General features: G+C 38.0%; 1 protein-coding gene across 3 annotated transcripts in view; it reads right to left on the bottom strand.

Moving 5' to 3' along the window:
* Positions 1 to 21037, bottom strand: part of ntn1b (netrin 1b) — an 80642-nt gene that overhangs the window by 43557 nt on the left and 16048 nt on the right. For all 3 annotated transcript variants that reach the window (XM_067459045.1, XM_067459061.1, XM_067459053.1), the window contains one exon: positions 736 to 924. In XM_067459045.1, coding sequence (XP_067315146.1) covers positions 736 to 924 — 189 coding nt within the window. The remainder of the gene's footprint in view (positions 1 to 735; positions 925 to 21037) is intronic.

Here is a 21037-nt window from a genome sequence, read left to right as displayed (position 1 = left end):
GCTGGCAAAGACTCAGCATCGCCTTTTGCTCTAATAGAGCCCGCCTCCATTTTGTGCTCTTGAATCTCATTGGCAAGCGAATTCTCACCTGTGAGATTTCATAGGTCTTCAGTAGGCCTATTCACTTGTGTCAGCTCCTGACGCAATGTCTCGTTCCCTTCTTTTAGAGAACCAAGTTACGTAAGGTAACCAGAGACATTTCTATCTGTTTTCCCCTCCATTTGACCTAAAACACTGCGTTTGTAGTCATCCAGTTTAAAATTTTGACTACAAAGTCAAGTTGCCCCATCATGGCTTTCGTTTCGTATTTAGCCGCTGCCTACAAAGCGCTGGATCCTTCACTGGAAACCAAAAGTAACTCAATCCAGGGAACAATACAAGTCAGTACCATTATGAATAAAAGTTCGCTAAGAGGTATTTCCTACTAAAACAAGGCAGTGTTTGACCCTGGCCAAGCATATCTAAAGCAGACTGGTGTGCGTGGCCTTGGACAGCAACATGCCCAGTGCATTATGGGTGTTCAAGTTCTATCTATTTGGCAAAAAGTTAGACAACTGCCTTTGTTTCTCCATTTTCTCTAGTCAGACAGAAAAGCAACAATCGCATAACATTTACCATATCGTTTATTTATGGGAACTCTTAAAATGCTCAGTAAACAGCATTGGGTTGTTTCGCTTTCTTTTAGGCTGTTTATGCTAGTTTGGACCAGATTTTGCAGTGTAAATGAACGCTTACCTTTGCAGGCTCGTCTGTGTGAGATGGCCTTGGTCATGTCTCTGTAGTAGCCCTCTTTACAGTAGTGGCAGTGCCGTCCGGCTGTGTTGTGTCTGCAGTTGAGACAGACTCCTCCACTCCTGCGGCCCGATAGCTTATACAGCTCCATGTTGAAGCGGCAGCGGCGGGCATGAAGATTGCAGTGACAGGCTTTGGAAGAGATGGACATCGGGAAGATAAAACAAGAAAGATATGTTTAGTGCCAGCTGTTGAAATATCGCAAGTGCATTACCTTTTCTGTTTCTGTTTAAAAAGCATTTTTACACATTCCTTTTGAGAGCTTAAACCGGCAGGACATTGCCTAGTAAAGGGCAAATGACTCAGAGACCACATTTTACAAAATTTTACCAATGCTTTTTTGTAAAATACCCATGGCGTCCATTTTCACCCTCACAGAGTATCATATTTTAGTCAACAATCATACAATTGCTTTATTGGCGTAATATTTTTCAGGGTGTTTCACTTCTGGCAATGTTGTATTTGAATCTGATGTGATGTGAAATGATTTAGGCGGTGTTTCCTGTCCCCTGGTGATCATAGAAGACCCTTAACACAGTGAGCGTGAGTGAAGGCCAGAATCATCTAGACATTTGACTAGTATCCTGAGAGAGCTTTATTATTTTAATGACATCATTGGATCTCTGGGCTTCCGTCCATTTACGTTTTGTTAAGAGACAATGGCTTCATAAAACTACTCACTCCAGATCCTACACACACACACACATGCCCATAGCTTTGACCTCTAACCTTTAGTGGCAAATGGAGTTCAAGCTTCATCAATCTACTACAGGGGCTGGACAGTGAAATTGAAACACTAGCCAATAGTGCTGGAGGTTTCACTATTTGCACGGCCTGGTGGCCAATCTTCACTGATTGCACATTCCATCAGTAAGAGCAGATTGTGAAGGCTGAATTAGCAGAGCAATAGCACAGCTGCACATATAATGCAATCCACACAGCATAAAGTAAGACATATCAGAGTTCAAAAGAGGACACTGTTGGTGCGCATCTCGCTGGCTCATCTGTGACCAGGACAGCAAGTCTTTCCCACCACATAGATGAACTGCATCCAACAGGACTAACTGTCGACGCAGGAGGACGCTGTCTGAATGGGATGTCCAGGTACGAACCTGGATTGTATAAAAAAATAAAAATTAAACCAAAGTTGCTCAAATCCCTGCAGAATTAAATTCTCATCTCAACTCCTGTTTCCACCAAAATTGTTTGCTGGGAGCTTCAATTTTAATGGTCGGTCTGCTATAGCCAAACCTTTGGTCACTCATGCTAATGCCGAATGTCTATTTCAATGCAGCCAGCAGAGGAAATCTTGGACTGTGTCCAACAAGATCGAGAAACCTTTTGTTTCTCCTTATGTGAGAAATTTGGATGTGGAGTTTGACAACTCTCTCAAGTTTAATAAACATATTGGTTCTAGCTTTGTTCATCTCCAGTTGCTTGATCAAATTAAGCCGTTTCTATCCGAGAAGTCTTTGGAAGTTGCAGTCCATGCTTTTATTATGACTAGGCTGGATTATTGAAACTCCCTTCCATTTACAAGTGGGTCAAAATGCAACAGCACAATTTCTGAAAGGATTTAAAAATTACCATTGGTTGCCAGTTAATAACATAATCAAGTTTTAAAATCCTGTTATTTGTCTACAAATCTTTACATAATCAAATGTCAAGCTATTTGTCTAATTTACTCCACCCCTATAATCCCTCACAAAGCCTAAGATCAAAACATACTCCAAAGTCCAAGAAATGTTCTGTGGCTGGTCCCACTTTATGCAACAGCCTTCCAACATTATTAGGGGCTACTTCTACCTTATCTGCATTCAAATCTAGTATACAATATACTGTATCTCTTTTCATTGGCTTTTAATACATTGTAATTGTCTACTTCTTTTTATGTTATCTTATGGTCTTTTGAATTTGTATTGTACAGCACTGAAACTGAACTGACTGTGGACAATGTGAAACATGTATTGATCTCTGATAAGAGACTTCACTGTCTTTCCCATAATCATGAGAGTTATGGTGTGGAGAAGCCCCAAAGAGACTTAACAACCCGACTGCTGCCCAGAGTGAAGCACAGGGAGGATCAGTGACGGTTTGGGCTGTAATATCCTGGCATTCCCTACTGTGATTGATAAGTGCAATACCGAACCGTTCTGGAGGACCATGTGCAGCTAATGGCTCAAACATTGTGCCCTGAAGAGTGTGCTGTATATCAGCATGATCAGGCACCAATACCACACAGCAAGACTTGTGACAGATTGGTTTGATGAAGATAAAAGTGAAGCTAAACATCTCCCATGGCCTGCACAGTCACCAGATCTAAATATTTGAGCCACTTTGGGGTATTTTGGAGGAGCAAGTCAAAAAAACGATTCCTCCAGCAGAATCACGTAATGACCTGGCCACTGTAATGGTTCAAAATCCCTCTAGCCAGTGAAGGACTCGAATCTGTCATTCCCAAGAGGAATTGATGCTGCACTCTAAAAAATGCTGGGTTTAAAACAACCCAAGTTGGGTTAAAAATGGACAAACTCAGAAATTAAGTTGTTTGAACCCGTTGAATGGTGCCATTTAAACAACCCATTTTCTGAGTTTGTCCATTTTCAACCCAACTTGGGTCATTTTTAACCCAGCATTTTTTAGAGTGTGTATAGAGTGGTGCAGGAATAACATCAATTTGTAGGCCAAAAACATGGAAGCGAGTTAGCATTTTAGCACGTCTGGTTCCATCGACCTGAAGTCAATGGCTTTTTTTAACTGGGATTTTGTTAAATGGCTGAAATAAGGTCTGTGATGATCACAAGCTCAAGACACTTTAACATTTTATCCTACGACACATCAGTATTACCTCACTCATTATTAAGCAGTTAGGTGTCTTGTCTCAAAGTTGTGAGATAAAAACTGTCGGAAGCTCAGTGATGGTGAGGTTTAATTTGCAGGACCATGGAGTTGTTCATTTATAGCCTACCTTTAGCCTTTTACTTCTGGCGACTATTGGGTTTTTGTCGAGGTAAACGGTGTGATGATATTCATCATTCCTGCACCACTCTAGGGGCCACAAAAGGAGGCTAATCAAAACTAATAAATTATTATGGTCTAAAACAACTATCCATTGATCCATCCGATTGATCTAAAACAAAGATGGGCAACTCTATCCCTAATATACAGAATATACATTTAAATTACCACAAAATAGAAGCCATAAACTTACTGCTCCACAGATACTGCAGCCACCCTCACACCTGCTGAGTGTGACTAAATAGGGACATGGACTGTCATACACATACACAGAAAAGAAGTGCTAAGCAGCTGTCATGTTTTATCCTGCCGACACCTAGAACACTTCAACCACTCAGCACAGCGATAACATACCAGGCCTTGCCTCTCTCTCTCTCTCTCTCTCTCTCTCTCTCTCTCTCTCTCTCTCTCTCTCTCTCTCTCTCTCTCTCTCTCTCTCTCTCGCGCACACACACACACACACACGCAATTTTCAATGCTACTTCTGATATGACATTTTCACAGCACATTTAAAAAATCCCAGTGTGCAACTTAGTCAAGTTCGTTCTGAATTAAGGTCTCTTTAAGGAATTTTGTTTTCAGCTTGAAAAACACTTGATATTGTAACAGTAAATGAGAAATCTAAATAAATTGCTGTCCTTACACTAGCTCCTGGTCTTTTTCCCAGTTCTCTAAAAAGAATGAACTTTTTTTATTATTATTATACCGTAATTCATAATGATTTTATTTGCGGCAAAATGTTTTCACTCAAAAGATCTGTGCAATGTTTGTCAAAACTTTGTTTGCACATTAAATCTCTTGCTTGCTTTAACTCTGTTCTCTTGTGATGGGATCACAAAAACATGTCACAATATCAGTTAATCAGACATCGAGGAGATGATTTATACTGATTGAGGAAAAACTAGTTGGGAAAAGTCTGTTACGTTTGTCATTCATCCAGGCACACCAAGGTACTTTTTGCATGTGAATGACATTCAGCCAAGCATGGCTCCATTATTCACAACAGAGACCAGCTCCTCTCACTACGGAAGGCTTGCAGGGCTTTTGGGTGAGTGACTGGTAATCCTCAGAGAACTGAAAATCTGAAGCAAGAGGTGTAGAAATCGGGCAAATTATCAGACTAAACTCAAGATATATAATCATGGTTAAATGAACTGAATCCTGCCATTAATGTTACCACTGAGTGCTTACAAATGGCGCATGTGGATAAATCGGTTAAAAAAGACGATTCATCAGTGTTTGCACATGCTTTAAAAAGTGAGTTTTGTATGGATACTGTGTGCTATACTAAATACCCCTTTACTGTACATTTTACAGCAACAGCTGCTTTAAGAGCTTAAAGTAGTCTGCTCTTTTATTTTTAGAAAGTTGCAAAGGTTCCAGAAGAATGATTGTACAATAATGAATCATATCTGGAATGCTTTTGATAAACGTAAGCTCATAGGAAAAAGGTACTTACTCATGAGTCAGTCATAATCTAAGTGCAGTGACTAATATGATCATTGATATCATAAATTGTCATGTGTGAGTTGACAATAAGAGTTTTTTGTGGAAAGAAGTGAATGTAGAGTATCAGTGTTTTAATTTAAAGACTTTGTCACTAGATTATAGACTTTTCACACACATTTAGCGATTAGACATTCGGCTATTAATATTAAAATACAGCATGTGAGCACATATTGGGGGGGGGGGGGCGGGGCGGATGTAGGACAGTTGGCACATGACAACATCTAGCGACTTTTTGAACAGGCTATAGCTACTTTCCATTGAAAATAGACCTCAACTGTTCAGTTTGATAGCCTACGGTATAAAACACATACTAATTTGAGTTGCTACCAGCCATATCAGTAGCTTTGGTGCTTCTGGGGTAAAGTGAACCAGGTGGTTTGCACACAGCTAACTTGCTATTTTTCCTGTAGCAAGGTAGTTTTTTCCAATGAGTGGCGGTGGCGGTTACACAACCAAACACTACATTGTTTTTATTTGCCTGAGCTATAAGAGAATAATCAAACACTTACCTCAACGGTCCTCTCTCTCTCTCTCTCTCTCTCTCTCTCTCTCTCTCTCTCTCTCTCTCTCTCTCTCTCTCTCTCTCTCTCTCTCTCTCTCTCTCTCTCTCTCTCTCTCTCTCTCTCTCTCTCATTATAAGATTTCTGATTCATTCTAGTTAATCGATTAATCCTAAACGAGCTGCCTCATACTCATACATGCACTGTCTGATTCGTTCTAGTGAATTGGCTAATCCTAAATGAATGTATCTCTCTCAAACTTTGAGTTTTGTGAATAATTCTAGTGAATCAATTAATCCAAAACTCCTCTTATTTTATTAAACACTGCAAAACATCAAAGTATTAACGCAATACAGATATACGTGGAAACTACAAAACAAAAAAAGATAGACAAGTTGCCGAGGTAACAAAAAAACAACAACAACAGCAATGTAAAACTTTAAAGGAACTCTATGTAAGAAATGTATTTCAATTGATCATAAAATGGCCCTGATATATCACTAGACATTAAGAAATCATGTTAATTTCAAATACTTAAATCACTGACAGCAGTAGTCCGGCCAGGAAATTGTCATTTTAGAGTTGGTTCGGTTGAAACACGCCTCATAATCAGAGCCTAATGGAGCAGTTTCAGACTCATATTCTGACTAGAATTGAGTATGACCACGTCAGGCTAAGTTTTGACCACAGTCTTACATACACTTCCTTTAAGAGGACAAAAAAAGATGAATATAGATATCAAGCACAGCGAAGATCAGTCAGGCCACGTAGGCATAATGCCGCCTGCAGTTGACTCTGTCAGCTGTCAAATCGTCCATTCAATACCCTTCTCCTATTAGACCAGGGACATATACGTGGCATTTCTGCTCGGGAAGGACGCTTAAACTCCTCGCAGCCTATTCATCCTCATAGCCAAGCAACAGTAGATGTTCAGGATTTAACGCACGTTTACATGTCTCTCTCTCTCTCTCTCTCTCTCTCTCTCTCTCTCTCTCTCTCTCTCTCTCTCTCTCTCTCTCTCTCGAATTCTAATGAATCAATTAATCCTCAACTAATCTCTCATACTTTGCGCCGTCTGATTCCGTCTTGTGAAAAATATTTTTTTTTTCTTCTGTGAATTGGTTCATAGTGTAAATTGTATTTTGTTTTCAGTGTAAATTAAGGTGTGTTTGTTGTATTTTTGAGTTAGCAAAAATCAGCTCTTATTAAATTATGAAATGTATATTTGGATTTGTATGTTTTTTTATTTATATAAACATATTTTCCCCTTTGAGTAACCTTTTTTTTTAACTTTCAGAGGTCACTGGTATAATTTCTCTATAATGATTAAAGAACTCTGAGAAAAAAGGCAAATCCTCTTACAAACAAAAATGCTCTACTTCAAACAGGTTTGCTGTTTGTCATTTTTGAAATCTTTCCTCTCCCGCGTGGCCATCTGGAGGAGCCTCTGTTCGCCCGAGTGTGCTGTGATGTAATGACGGGTGAGAATTAAGGGGGCGTTTCCGTTACGGGCCTCTGTAATCGTTTGCCAGCACCAATTAGTGGGGCAATTGGACCTCCCTGCTTTTTTTGTTTGTGTAACTGCTTGCCACAGTTGCCTAGTGAAAGTGATATACAATGTCTCAACAAATACGATCTGACCAAATAAAACCACAGCGTGCCCTTAGCAAAAGACAACAAAGAGCTTATTCTGCCACTAACTGGCTGTGAAATTGCTACTGCATTCATTACAAATCAGTATGATGTTACACATTTAAAGCAAAAGTTGATGTGACCTTTGAATGGCATCACCCTTAAACCTGCTAAAGTATCATTGGATTACGAAGCCAGCTGACTTCTTCATCTGGGACGTTTAATAATCTAAAAATCCAAAAACACATAAAATGCATCATTATCTTAGGAATCAGCATAGTCACACATGTCAATAGCAACATCGTAAGACAAAGTTATATATAGTGTTTTAGACTTGTTTCAATAATTACTAAAGTTGCTATTGGAGGTTATTAGCCTCTTAAATGGTTAGTTCACCCAAAAATGAAAATTAGATTTTCTCTTCTCAGTATTCAATCAGTATTTTTTCTTCAGTAGAACACAAATGAAGATTTTTTACTCCAACCGTTGCTGTGTGCCAGTCATATAATCATGTGAATGGATAACGTTAACAGTTAACAGTCTAGGGCAAAAAAAAAAAAAAAACATGCTTAGAAAACATGAACAAAAAGCCCTGTGGACTTGGTCTTGGATGCTCGAAATAGCTGCCCGGAGGCGAGCAAATATGGCAGCAGAGTGACCAGACTTTCTTTACAAAGGACTTTGATGATACTTTTATATGAAACTGAAACCATCAGTAGGCCGTGTCAAGTGTAAATATCAGTCAAAGAATCATTAATTAACTGATTCATTCAAACCAGCTGATTCATTCATGAACGCTTTGTTCAAAACTATATGAGATTTAAAATATTAAAATTACATTTAAGACTGTAGTGATATTCAGGAAAACAGCGCTTTTGCTTGTGTGATATTGCCTAAAAATATCGAGTGATATAAACAAAAAAGACTAAATCTCATACACTTCGAACTATTTTGGTGGCATTTGTATTCATTTTGGTGGCCTTTTAGCCCTGCACAATGCTATTTTACGCCATTTGGATATTGTAATAGTGGTTTAATTTCGTACGTTTTTTTGGCAAACACTTAATTGAGAATTGATTCCATGGGCCAAATAAAAAAATAAATAAAAAAAATTAAATAAAACATTTAAATGCTCTTATGAATTACAAAAGAGACCAAAAGAGAAGGTGCTTGAGCACCACTTGGGCACATATGTGCACATGCCTGATGTCCAGGTCTCCATTACTTTCATGAATAAATAACTAGTGCATTGCGCCAATGATAACAACATGTAATGGATAATAATACATAATAGCCAGAATATCTCTGGCCATTTCTTCTGTTTAGAGGGCTGGAATTGGCCCAGGTTATCCCGTAAGGAATCCGACAGGTACCATTACTACGCTCTACTCTCTGAGGGAAGCAGTCCAACTGTTCTCAGAAACGTAACTTGTTTCTCATGGCCTGTGTATCTTCATGTCACACTCTATTGACTCCTCGTAGAACCCCTGTGCTGTGTTATTAAACCTCTAGGAGGCTTATTGAATCAAAATGGCCGGGAGTATACCAGAGCTTACAGTAACCGTGACTTGACTGCTTGGGCGGGCGGCACTGGAAAACATTGGCCCGTAAAAATTTCCAATTAAATCACTGGCTGACACATTAGTCGTGCTAATATTTCAGGGCTTCTGAGCAGTTTGTGAAAATAAACAAAATAGGTGGATGTGTCGGCATGTTCTGTTAAGGAGAGTATGTTTCTTTTTGGAATATAATCACAGGAGAAATGTGCCAGGGTGAAACTCATCGCACCACGCTGACTTATTGCATCAGCGAATCATTGCGCGGCTTGTTAGTCATTTGATTTATCTCAGAGTTTTGCCTGTTTGTTTTCACAAACGCAACACACCCATTGAGTAACTGGTGATTAATTTACAGCACTTTAATTTGTCTTTGCATGTCCTGTGTTAAGAGTGTGAGAGCAGCTGTAAATCTCAGGGAACAGTCAACCTGCCAGCGGAGCTGTTGCGCTGTAGCTTTGCAGCAGGAGCGGCCTTAGGAAACTTCAGATGCTTTTCCAATTCAAATGAAAACATCCTGTCCAATTAAGACATCTGACATCAACGAATAAAGAAATCTTGCCGGATCCAAACCCAAGAATTAACATGTCTAATTGAACTTTTACTGGTGTTCCTGCAGCTTAACTAGTATAGCATGACGCTAGCGAAGCCAAGGTCATGAGGTTTCTTTCCCAGGGAGTGCTTGAGCAGGGTTGTGAGCCATTCAGAATTTAATTGAGAATGTTTTGAGGTAGCAAAAGGGATAGGGGATTGTGATTAGAATGTGACTAATAATTTCTGGGGGGAAAAAGAAGAAATTGTGAAATTAAAAACTGTCATTTGTAATTAAAAGATGATTAAGGCAAACTTTTGGACAAATTCCTCATCATTTCAATTCATTTTGCAGACTTCATTTTGGTACTGAGAAAACATACAATAGCATAAAAGTGTCTGCCAAATGCATAAATGATTTGCCAGGTGTCAAATATTTACATTTATTTATTTAGCAGATGGTGGAATCCAAAGCATGGGTTTTTATTAATTATAGTGAAATTCATATATATATATATATATATATATATATATTTATAATTTACATGCATAAGAAAAAAAAACTTGAATGAGCAGTAGTTCACCACTCTGCTTCACCTAAATGCAATTTATTGAAATGTTGACATCTTGCATACTTGCATAGAATTGCATTTGTTGTATTTCCAACAGTGAAATAAAACTACTTAAATTGGAAAACAACCCTTCTGATTGGCACATATATTTGAGACTGTGACTGTAATTCTCTCAATTTATGCATTTGGCAGATTCTATTTTATTTCAAGACATTAGTTTCCCTCACAATTACCGCAGGCAAAACTTTAAATGGCTCAGCGATTTACTGCAAGCGCTGAACGCAATCAAATATTACTGTCACTGTCATTTAATAGTGGATCTGGTGAAGAAGCTATTAGAGATCAAAATATTGATTTTGAAGATGTTGAAAATGATAGTTTTGAGAATATGTTTGAGATGGTGAATGTGATTCAGATGCTGAATGTACTGGGGAAAGAGGACAGTGATGACGCTGTAAAACATCTGCTCAAACTGAACCCTTACAAGCTCCAAAAGGTTACAAAATATGATTTATTTTATTCTTTTGATTATTGTCACTCTAATATCAGGAGGGTTTTATATTATGGTGACAGGTAGAGATCCATCTGTGTTAGATCCGGGTCGCTAAAGACCCAAATATGTAATACTGATTGGTGAAACATTTATGCTTTTAAGGTTTAAGACAGAATAGTATAGTGTGACACATAGCAGGTTTTCCCCGAGAAGTTTATGTGAGATTTTCCACATGATGGGCATTTTGACAACAATTTTGAGTCTATCGCCTATTTGACAATTCAGGCACAATGATAACTGAATTCGGGAATGCACACTGTCTGAGAGAGAGCGCTTCTGGTCCATGTCATTGAGTTATTTTTTCATACATAATAATTATGTAAACTCTTTTTGAAGATCTTCGTTAAGTGCACACACATCTTTGACATCTTCGCGTCTGACTTGATCTGCTCCGCGCTCTCTAATATCCCGTCTTCACTAACTGTAAGTTAATCGATAACGAATTGTGATTGAATGGTATTTTTTCCCTTCAAAAAAAAACTTTGAAGAGATTGGTTACCTTTTATTAGCCTTTTCTCTTGTAAAAGAAGACTGCTGCTTGCTTTTATATGATCACCTAGCAAAGACACTTTAGCAAAAGAAAAAATATGGGACCACATGATTTTTTCATAAGTTGGGACTCTAAAAATAAGCTGAAATATGGGACTGTCCTGAAAAACAGTACAGCCGGTCACCCTAAGATACATATTTTATCTTTATACTGTATTTACTTGCAGGGAAATCTATGGCATTGTTGGTACCATATTCTATCAAGTTGAGCTACAGGAACACTTTATGATCCTGCATAAACATGATCCTACACTGTAAAAAAAATATTTAAAAAATAAGTAACCTGGTTGCCTTAATTTTGAGTTCATTGAAATAATTTTTTTTTTGTTAATACAATGAACATTTTTGAGAATCGACAACCTTTATTCGAATATTATTAAAAGATTTTGTAATCATATTGGGTAATTGTGTGTTTTATTTGAGAAGATGCAGAGAAACATGCCAAATTGTGCTACTTTAATCATTTATCAGATGTTTTATATGGTTTAGTTTAAAAAATATTTTAAATTTCTATTTATTTAACCAATTTCCTTCATTGTATCAACTCAAAAAATTGTATTTCAATAAACTCAAAATTTTAAGGCAACCAGGTTACTTACTTTTTTTAAGTTAAACCAAAATATTTTTTTACAGTTTACATTTAACGTAGGTTTTGCTCTGATTTCCCATGGTTTTTTTTTTGTGTGTGTTTTTTTTTAAAAGTCTGTTCTACTTTGTATATTTACTTTATTACCCAGAGTAAATGTTCCTTCAGTCGTTCAGTAAACTTTGATAAAGTATCTCATGTTGTCTCAGAGTTAAAAGCTGAAGACAAGTGGATCTGGTGGAATGGAAACAATTCTAGATTGGAGTTGAGAGCAAAAGATAAAGACATTTGTAGCAGCACTGGACACCAGACGCTGAAGAATTTGGCAGGACTGGATAGGCTTCCCCATGGAACATAAATCAGTTTGAAAGAGGGGGACCGCAATGTGAGCGCTTCCCATCTTTTTGGCATTCCTTCTGTATTTCGAGCCCATGTAAATCATCCTCACGACAAGACCGGGCTGCAGATGTGTGGCCAATCGGTTCCACCGCAGCTGGAGTCTGGGGTCCAAATCCCAAACGATCCGTAAATAGGAATATCTCCCTCGGATCACGCCGTGATGTGGCATGGGACGGAGGGACTGTGCTTTTCCACTGCAGGTGTCGTCACTCTGGTCTCATTGTCTCTCACCAGATGAGATTTACAGCCCTTGAACGCCACTAAGAAGCCTCATTGACGCTGCGTTACTGGAATGCAGCTCCACGCTGAGGGAAGGCCTCCGCGATGAGCTTTACAAGGTGTGCAGTTGATGTGGATGATTGAAAGGCGATGAATGAATACAGTGTGCTTATCTCAGTGGTATTAAAGCCAAGCTTAAGTGTGAATTCAGAAGGGATGCAGGCGGTGAACGCGTTTGTTTTCTCCAAGCACATCTTTGTTGATCCTGGAACAGTGTTGCAATCAACCATATTTGAGGAACGCGTTTACAGTTTGTCAAGTTTAGTCTTACAACCAGGGTTAGTTGTTTCTACATCACTGTTATTCACCTATTAATATTAGTGATCATTTACGGGTAGGTTTCATTTAAGGGTTAGGACTACATTTTCGGACAGGAATGTTGTTCCAGGATCAACAAAACATGTGTATCCAGGAACATGTCTTACTTGGCAATACCACAGTCACATGATACAGGCCTATCAAGACTTGTATTTGTCAATATTGGATGTTTATCAAATTACAATGGATATTTAATTTGTAAAAGATTAATTTTAATTTTAACTATTTAACATTTGTATCAACTTCATCTTAAAATCAGGTCAAACAGTCATCCATATATTTTATACTGTACACTCTCAGAAAAAAGGTATAGTGCTGTCACTGGGGCGGTACCCTACAAAAGTAAAAGGGTCTGTAGAGTGTTGTATTTTTTTAACAGTCACAAAAGTTATTCATAGATGTAGCCTATTGTTGAACTGCAATTCAGGAAAGTACTTTTCTACGTTCAACAGTAATAATTCTGGTAATGAGAAAACATAGAGCTTGGATGCATTTTAAATCTGTTTGGATAAAAGTGTCTGCCAAATGCCTAAATGATTTTGCAGGCTTATACAGTCATTTATGTAGATGCGTTTAAAACGAACTTGGCTCACACTTCTACTTCACCTAAAAGTCAGACTTCTGGGGCCTAAAATGCATTGATTATGCATTGATTCATGAGTATTTTTTAAAAACAGGAATATTAACACCATTAATATGATCATAATCATGTTTAGGTTTTTATCATAATTGAACTATCGGTGCATTCCTAGAATTCACATACATGGTTTATTTGAATATGCTTTTATTTTACTCGCAGGTTCACTCAACAGGTTTTCCTCCAAAATCAGCTCAGAACATGCATAAAAAGTCCTTTAATGCCATATCATATGTGGGAATCAAATTTTCTGCTGATTTTTAGCGGCAAACCAAACTCGATCTGAGATCAATCAAATTAAAAATCACAGCCAATCAAAAGAGCGTGTGGGCGGGCTCTCCGAAAGCACACTGATTGCATTTGCAAAGTATTTGACTAAATCGTACACAATTTTAGCATGATTAAAAATACATACTGAGTGACCATGACAGTTTGAACATAGTGGTTTCCTTTCATTTATTTTCAAGATCTGGGGTGAATTATCCATTGTTGCTTTCAGTAAGGCTATGTCTATAATAAAGGTCACGAAAAATTATATTCAAACTCACTTTAAAATCTTTTTACATTAAATAAAGCATACAATCTGCGCTTGTCATACTTTGTATGTTGTTCCAGCCACAACACCGCAGAAATAAAAACAGTAGCCATATTTTTGGGGGGTTATGGATGTTTGGTTAGGACACAGTGAAGGCTTATATGACTGTTTCAGTATTTGCACTGTTTTTAAGTTCTTTTAGTGGATCTTTGTCCACATTTGTTTAGATAGCTATAATGTGATTATTTGGGAATGTCGTTGTTGTAGCCTATGGCCAGAAGGACTCATGCCATGCCGTAACGTTTTTTTGTGAAACGCCACCACTACCTTCAAGATCTTGTCCTTTTGTATTACAGCATGCTAGTGGCCTGTTTTTAACATTCAAATAAGTAGCTAGTTTTAAAACAAAGAACAATATTAGATGTATAGCCTATCTATTAGCCAAACCCAAGTAAATACAGCAGTCAAAGAATATGAAGGTGTTTCTAGGTACTAATTAAAAGTTTGCCTGAGGATCAGACAGTATAGTAGCCTGCTGTCAGTCAGACTCAATTATAGAAGCACCAAGAAAATGAGATGAAACTCTGGAGGCTGGAGGTGTATTTTCTGTAGACGTCACAGCGGGCTGAACCTCAACCAATCTGCCACGCGCTCTGGCTGCAGTTACCCCACCGCGGACAAGCAGGGCTGTAAATTACAAACTCCAGGAGACCATTCATCCAAACTGTGGTTTGACTGTTTTTTTTTTTTGCAGGCCTGTCGCACATAACACCACACACTCCTCCTGACATATGTTGAATTGTGTGAATTTCATAGCCTCTACACGCAGTACCAACCCTTCTCATTTTTAATCTGAAAAATATTTAAAGGTGTCATGAACTGGCTTTTTAATTTTTTTATACTGTTTTCTGAGGTCAACTAATGACGTTCGTGTGGATTTCACATTCAAAAACATGACTAATAAGTAATAGGCTATTTTCTACACTGGTTTTAAAGCTCTCTCCTGAACGCTGGGTTTTGGTGGGCGTGACGCACTGGAGACTTGGAAGTAAACGCCCACGACTAGGATTGGAGAAGATTTGCATATTTAATGACCTTCACCTCCCCTGTCAGTTCAGTTCACATGAGGGAGGGATTGTTTTGAAAGCGACACCGCAATGATTCTCTCGATCACAGACTCAAACGTCTTTATCAAACAAACACAATAATTTATTTCTCATCCATCCGTGATTGATTGGACTTATTATGTAATCATTTTGTATCACATAGCCCGCATGATCGATCGATGTAAGTGCGAACCACGCACACAAACACGTACATTTGCGCGCTCTTCAAATGTCAAGTCAAGAGAGAGAGAATAGCAGAACAAGAAAGGAATATAATGAGATCCATCGGCCTGCCGACGGGCTTCCGTTTTAGCCGATCTGGAAAACACACAGCCCCGGGCCGTTGGGCTTTGCGAGCCCTGGCCCATACATGTTGGCCCATACATGTCTGAGTCCAGCGTGCTAAAGGTATGTTCTGTTAGACACGTACACATGAGCAAAACGATCTATAACAATGCAATACTATACATGTTTTACTCACATAAGTGTGTTGCACCATTTCTGTCGGATCCAATATAGAAGAAACAACATTGTGTTTTAATCTCAAATGTCTACAAATCCAGCATCGACCTGAGACGATTCCCGCAGTGAAATGAAGCAAACACACGTACATGTCTTCCCCACGTGAGCTGGAACTTCATTAAAAATAAAGTTCAACCACATATTCCTAATGTTATGATCTGAAGGAAGCTTATGCAGCGACTGTTCTTCCACAACCATAGCGCAATACCCTGCTATTGTCTTCGCAGCTCAATGAGTGGATTGGCGGGGCGACTGGATTAGACTCGCTGTAGAGGCGTGTTTCGTCACGCGATGAAGTAAAGATGCGAACATGGGCCTGGTGTCTTTCTTTGACCAACAAGGAAGTTTTCAGCTCTGAAATTTACAGGATATTCTTATATTACCATGTCCTTTTATATATCAAAAGCTCAAGGGAAAGTTGATTTCTCAATTCATCACCCCTTTAATAAAAAAAATATAAGTCTGATCACTTCTAAGAGTAATGGCACCTCTCCTCAACAAACTGAATTAGGCTACTTTTTATCAAATTAAATGACAAATGTGTACCGAAGGCCTAGCCACACTGTGCCACATATACTTTATAATGAGACACACTTGTGAGCTATAGGTGGCTTCCAGCAACGGGGTGGGAAAGGAAGAGGGAAAGAACTTCCTGCGGTGAGCCAGAAGTGTGTTGTCCCAGGAAACACACTGAAGCCAATTACATCCTGAGCAAGAGAGCACACACAATGCTGTGACCTGCGCACTGTTTGTCTGGTAACCCTTGGCAACATCAACATGCAATATGTCATCATCGCTCTCTGACCGGCATTCCGCATCTGTCAACACAATGTGGCGCATCAGCTCCACGGAATATTCAACGCTTTTGGAACACAAATGAGTTCTTTTGGTTCTCTTTTGTTCTGGATGCGTAAGTGGCACTTCTTTACTTCAGCCTGCATATTAAAGGTGCAGTATTTACACTGGAACACTGTAAACCCGAACGTTCAAATAAATTAAATAGATTAAGTAGTGTATACTCAAAGTTTCTGAAAAAGGTCTACTAACTTAATTAATTCAATTTGATGTAACATGGTCTTCCTTTTGAGTAATTTTAACAAATATTTTTTGATTAAATGGAACTTTCTGTGAATAAGTAAGCATAACTTAAAAACATAAATTAAATGTAACAATAGGATTAAGTAATTACATGCTAAAATATATAAACTTAAGATTTCAAGTTGTATGAACTCAAAATCATAAATAATTAAAATAGCTCACTTTGGTCTTGCTAAAATGCTGTTTAAATGTAGTACATTAACCTGACTTCTATGAAAGAGTAAACAAAAGGAATTGCAATTCTGACGAGCCATGTTCAGTAAGAACTTTTGGATTTTAAATAAAAAATAATGAATAAATGAAAAACTTTAAACCTGTATAAGTTACCAGAACTCAAACAATTGTGATTGTGATGTGATTGGCCATTCAAGGAGTTCTGTCTGGCAACAAGAGAACTAATTCACTGATTGGAGGACATTTACAAAAGGCGGTCCTTTTCCCCTCATCTGTTGGTAATTCAAATAAAGATGGAGACTTTTTCATTGCGTGCAATCTTAAATTCGGTAAGTTAAAATTTGTAAGTAACTAAACCTAACAATAATATGTGAGCCAACTTATAACTAACCGGATTGACTTTATTTCTGTTTTAATGAAAATAATAGTTTCATTGGAAGTCACCCTGATGGAGATAAGCGTTTGCTTTAGTTGGGCTCTTGACCCTTGACTGTATAATATTAGTAGTTCTCTGGCTGCATTATGTTTGTGAGACACATATGCCACAATTTATGCTGGGACCCATGGAAGATTTGATTGGTAGCGCCCAGCATGGTGAAACAATGACAACACAAACCAATACAAATTGAGTTTTGTTAAAATAAAATGGTTGATTGCCTCAATTTTTTTGAGTTCTGGTAACTTATTCGGGTTTGCAGTGAAGCTGTTAACTTTAAGTTGTATGTATGTTTGAGCTTTTGGTATTTATAGTGTATAATTTAGAGTGTATAATTTGCCATTTATAGTGTAAAGTATATGCTAAGGAAATGGGCACAGATCCTTGACTTACAAAACACCAAGCGTCTGTTGAGTGATCTTTACGTTGGTGTTTTGTTGTGTCAAACACAGGACACAGAATTCACTCCGTTTGCCCTTAGAGAGTGTAGAGGGCAAAAAGCATATATCAACAGCGTTATCCTGCGGAAATAGAGCTCGCTATCTGGACAAATATACCAGTAATGGGGCTCAAGCCTGTGGCGTGATTTGAAACGTCTCCAGCTAAACGCTTCGCTTGCACAGGAAGGATTCACCAGTTGTTTTTTTCTGTATTCATTTACTGAACAGAAAAATATGTTCCACACTGAAAGCAAAATGCTGACGTGAAGTTGTGAAATTACAGCCTGTGAGAAAATATTTGATGTCTATTACAGTGAGATGAAAGTTTTCTTATCCAGCGAGATTTCAGTAAAATATGTGGTAGCAATTTATTTCGATGGTTGACATTCTACTAAGTAACTTTACAATTACATGTCAACTATCAGTCATTAGAGTATCAATAGACTTTCTGCTTAATATCTGCTAGCACTTAATTTATTTTAATGCTCCCCAACAGGCATTCTACCGACTGTAAGTAACTTTGCAACTACATGCCAACTTAATAAGTTATTAATAGAAGTTATAATAAGTTAGTGCCGGTCCTCTCTATAGGCAAAGGACACAAGTTGCCCCCTTGCTCCTAAAGGTGCGGTATGTAGGATTGACAGCTGGTGGTCAAAATAGGTACTGCAGCCTAAATTAAAAATATTGGAGATCACTGTTTCCCCGCCCCCTCCTCCTCCAATTCGGTTCCCAGCTTGAGGACACAACAGAAGCGAGTGCAATCGACAATGAAGGCCACACTGTAAATTGATAAGTTGATTAATCCGCTTATTAATATTCTCTATGTGGATAAATCAACTCATCAACTTCCATATTCTACCTGATCTCTGACCCAGTTTGTTTTCTGGCTTCTGCAATACGCTTTATTTTCTGCCAACTGGCAATCTGTGGTGTCGCATTACTATAGTATTGGGTAAACTGGCGGCGTGAGATATCGCAGAGACCAAAACAACAACAGGTATTCAGACAGGGAACGCACATTTAAGAATAACTGGCTGTAGCTTTGTTTTTATGAGAAACAACACTGTAAAAAAACTTAAGTCTACAATTTAAAATTTGACTGATCACATCTAAATATTTCAGCTGGCCGAATTTAATTGCTGTGAATTAAATGGCATAAATTCACAGAATTTCAGTTCGGCCAACTGAAATATTTAGATGTGATCAGTCACTAGAAAATTTTAAATTTTTTGTTTTGTTTTTACAGTGTAGATGAATTTGGCATGTTTCCTAAATATCTGCAAACATATTATAATATTTTTATTAGGGCTGTCAAATTATTTGTATTTTTTATCTAATTAATTACATACTCTGTGTTTAATTAGTCTAAATTAATCGCATACATAATTTTTGTTGTGAAAACATTATTTCAAATGAATCAATGAATTATCAGCATTAGTGACATTGATGTTCAAAAACTCTTTTATTATTATTTTCACTGTTCAAATATTGGCCATAGCAATCAACAATATGACCTAGTATGGAAATAAATTCAAAAGTGCTTCCGGAAGATGATGTATACCTAACTACAGTTGTATGTATGTATGTATGTATGTACAGTTTTTTTCACTGTACATCATACAAGGAAACTGGTCTGCAGGACGTTGCGATTAATTTTGCGAAGGAATTGCTCCGTTGGTCACATACAGATTTGCTAAGTTTGCGTTTCAGTGCGTTTACATGGAGCACTGTAATCTGTTTAAAAATCCAATCTGAATGAAAATGTTTCATATACACACCTCAATCGGAATAAAAATGCCCAAACCGAAACTGTAATCGGTTTGAGAGGGGTGGTATGGGATAAACCGATCAAACGTAAAATTCCACCATGTAAAGACCTGATCCGTTTACTGTGTACATCTTTCTGTGACATGATCAAAGGCTGTAATATATACGCATAGACAGTGATAGTAATATACAGTAATATATAGTAATATACGGCGCACACCTCCACCACTGAAGAGCTATACACCACTAACACCAGGCTATAATGTTTCCAAAAGAGAAAAGTTCATTTTTCTGAGATATTTCTACATCTCATCTTGACAGCGTTTGTCCTAGGCAGTTTTTCCTTACAGTGCGGTTTGAAGATGGCATTGACTGCTAGAGTTGTTATCATGGGACAATAGGTTGACCTTTCGGATTAACGTTAACTCCTGGATGCTTTGCATTTGGTACTTTTATCAACATTTTCATCAAGCTGTTTTTTTTCTATAGGTAAATGTTCTAATCAATGGTCCAGGCAGGGCGTTCTCATCTCCTTCCTTCATTTTAGAGTTGAATGGTGGCGAGAACAGGGTCAAAGTTTAATACAGATTGAATTAATCTGCATTATTTTATTTTTTTACGTGTAATTTTTTCCTCAGATTTATTAATCGAAATTGCCACATTCATTTGACAGCCCTAATTTTTATGCTTTAGTAAAGTGAAAAACTTAAATACAGCACCTTTAAAGATTAATGAATGATGAGAAGATTAAAATAATTTTAGTTTAATTTTTGATTTCTAACGATTATAAAAACGAGATGTTGCATTCCACTCCTTTCCTTTAAAGCAGTGCACTTGCGCCCTTTCGTATGTAACGTGACTGCTCGATAGCTAGCTAAAAATAGCTAGAAGCGTATTTAGCTGCGAAAGAGACGATGTTCCCCCGGCTGCTTTCCATAGACAGTAAAAGAAATGGACAGAGCTATCCCATTGACTTCAACGGCGGAAAAATGAGGCCAATCAGAGGCACTCACTTCCTGATGGCTGAGCGAACTGCGCAGGCTCAGACTGAGCTTGACGACGTAGATGTGACGTGAGCCTCCTGTCTGACAGTTGTAGGTCTTCTAGTAGATGTGGAAAGTGAAATCTGAATCACGTTGTTTAAATATTTTCTCCCGTTGCTTTTGGCTCACTATCGGCTTCTCCCCTTTCTTCTCCCTTGACTTTATCAGACTTTATGTCTCCACGTCCCCCGACTGTCTCATAGACAGTAAAAGATTGCCTGCGAGCGTCTCCTCAGGTCTATACGGTCATTTCTCAACTGTGCGACAGGGTCGCGTTGGTTATGACGCAATCGTTAGCCTATTTTTACAAAAACAGCTTCTACGGGGCGATAGTGTAAGATACAAGGTAATGGAGCCTTTTATGCATTGTCGTGTTTCTTTATAAATAAACAATGGACAAATGGAGTCTTTAAACGCCTCAGATGTAAAGTTATTCACTGTCAAAGTGACTCAAAAATGAATGGGAGTCAATGGGATGCTAA

This window comes from Pseudorasbora parva, chromosome 2 (assembly GCF_024679245.1).
Source record: "Pseudorasbora parva isolate DD20220531a chromosome 2, ASM2467924v1, whole genome shotgun sequence".
Classification (NCBI taxonomy): Eukaryota; Metazoa; Chordata; class Actinopteri; order Cypriniformes; family Gobionidae; genus Pseudorasbora; species Pseudorasbora parva.
This window is presented reverse-complemented; position numbering and strand designations above follow the sequence as displayed.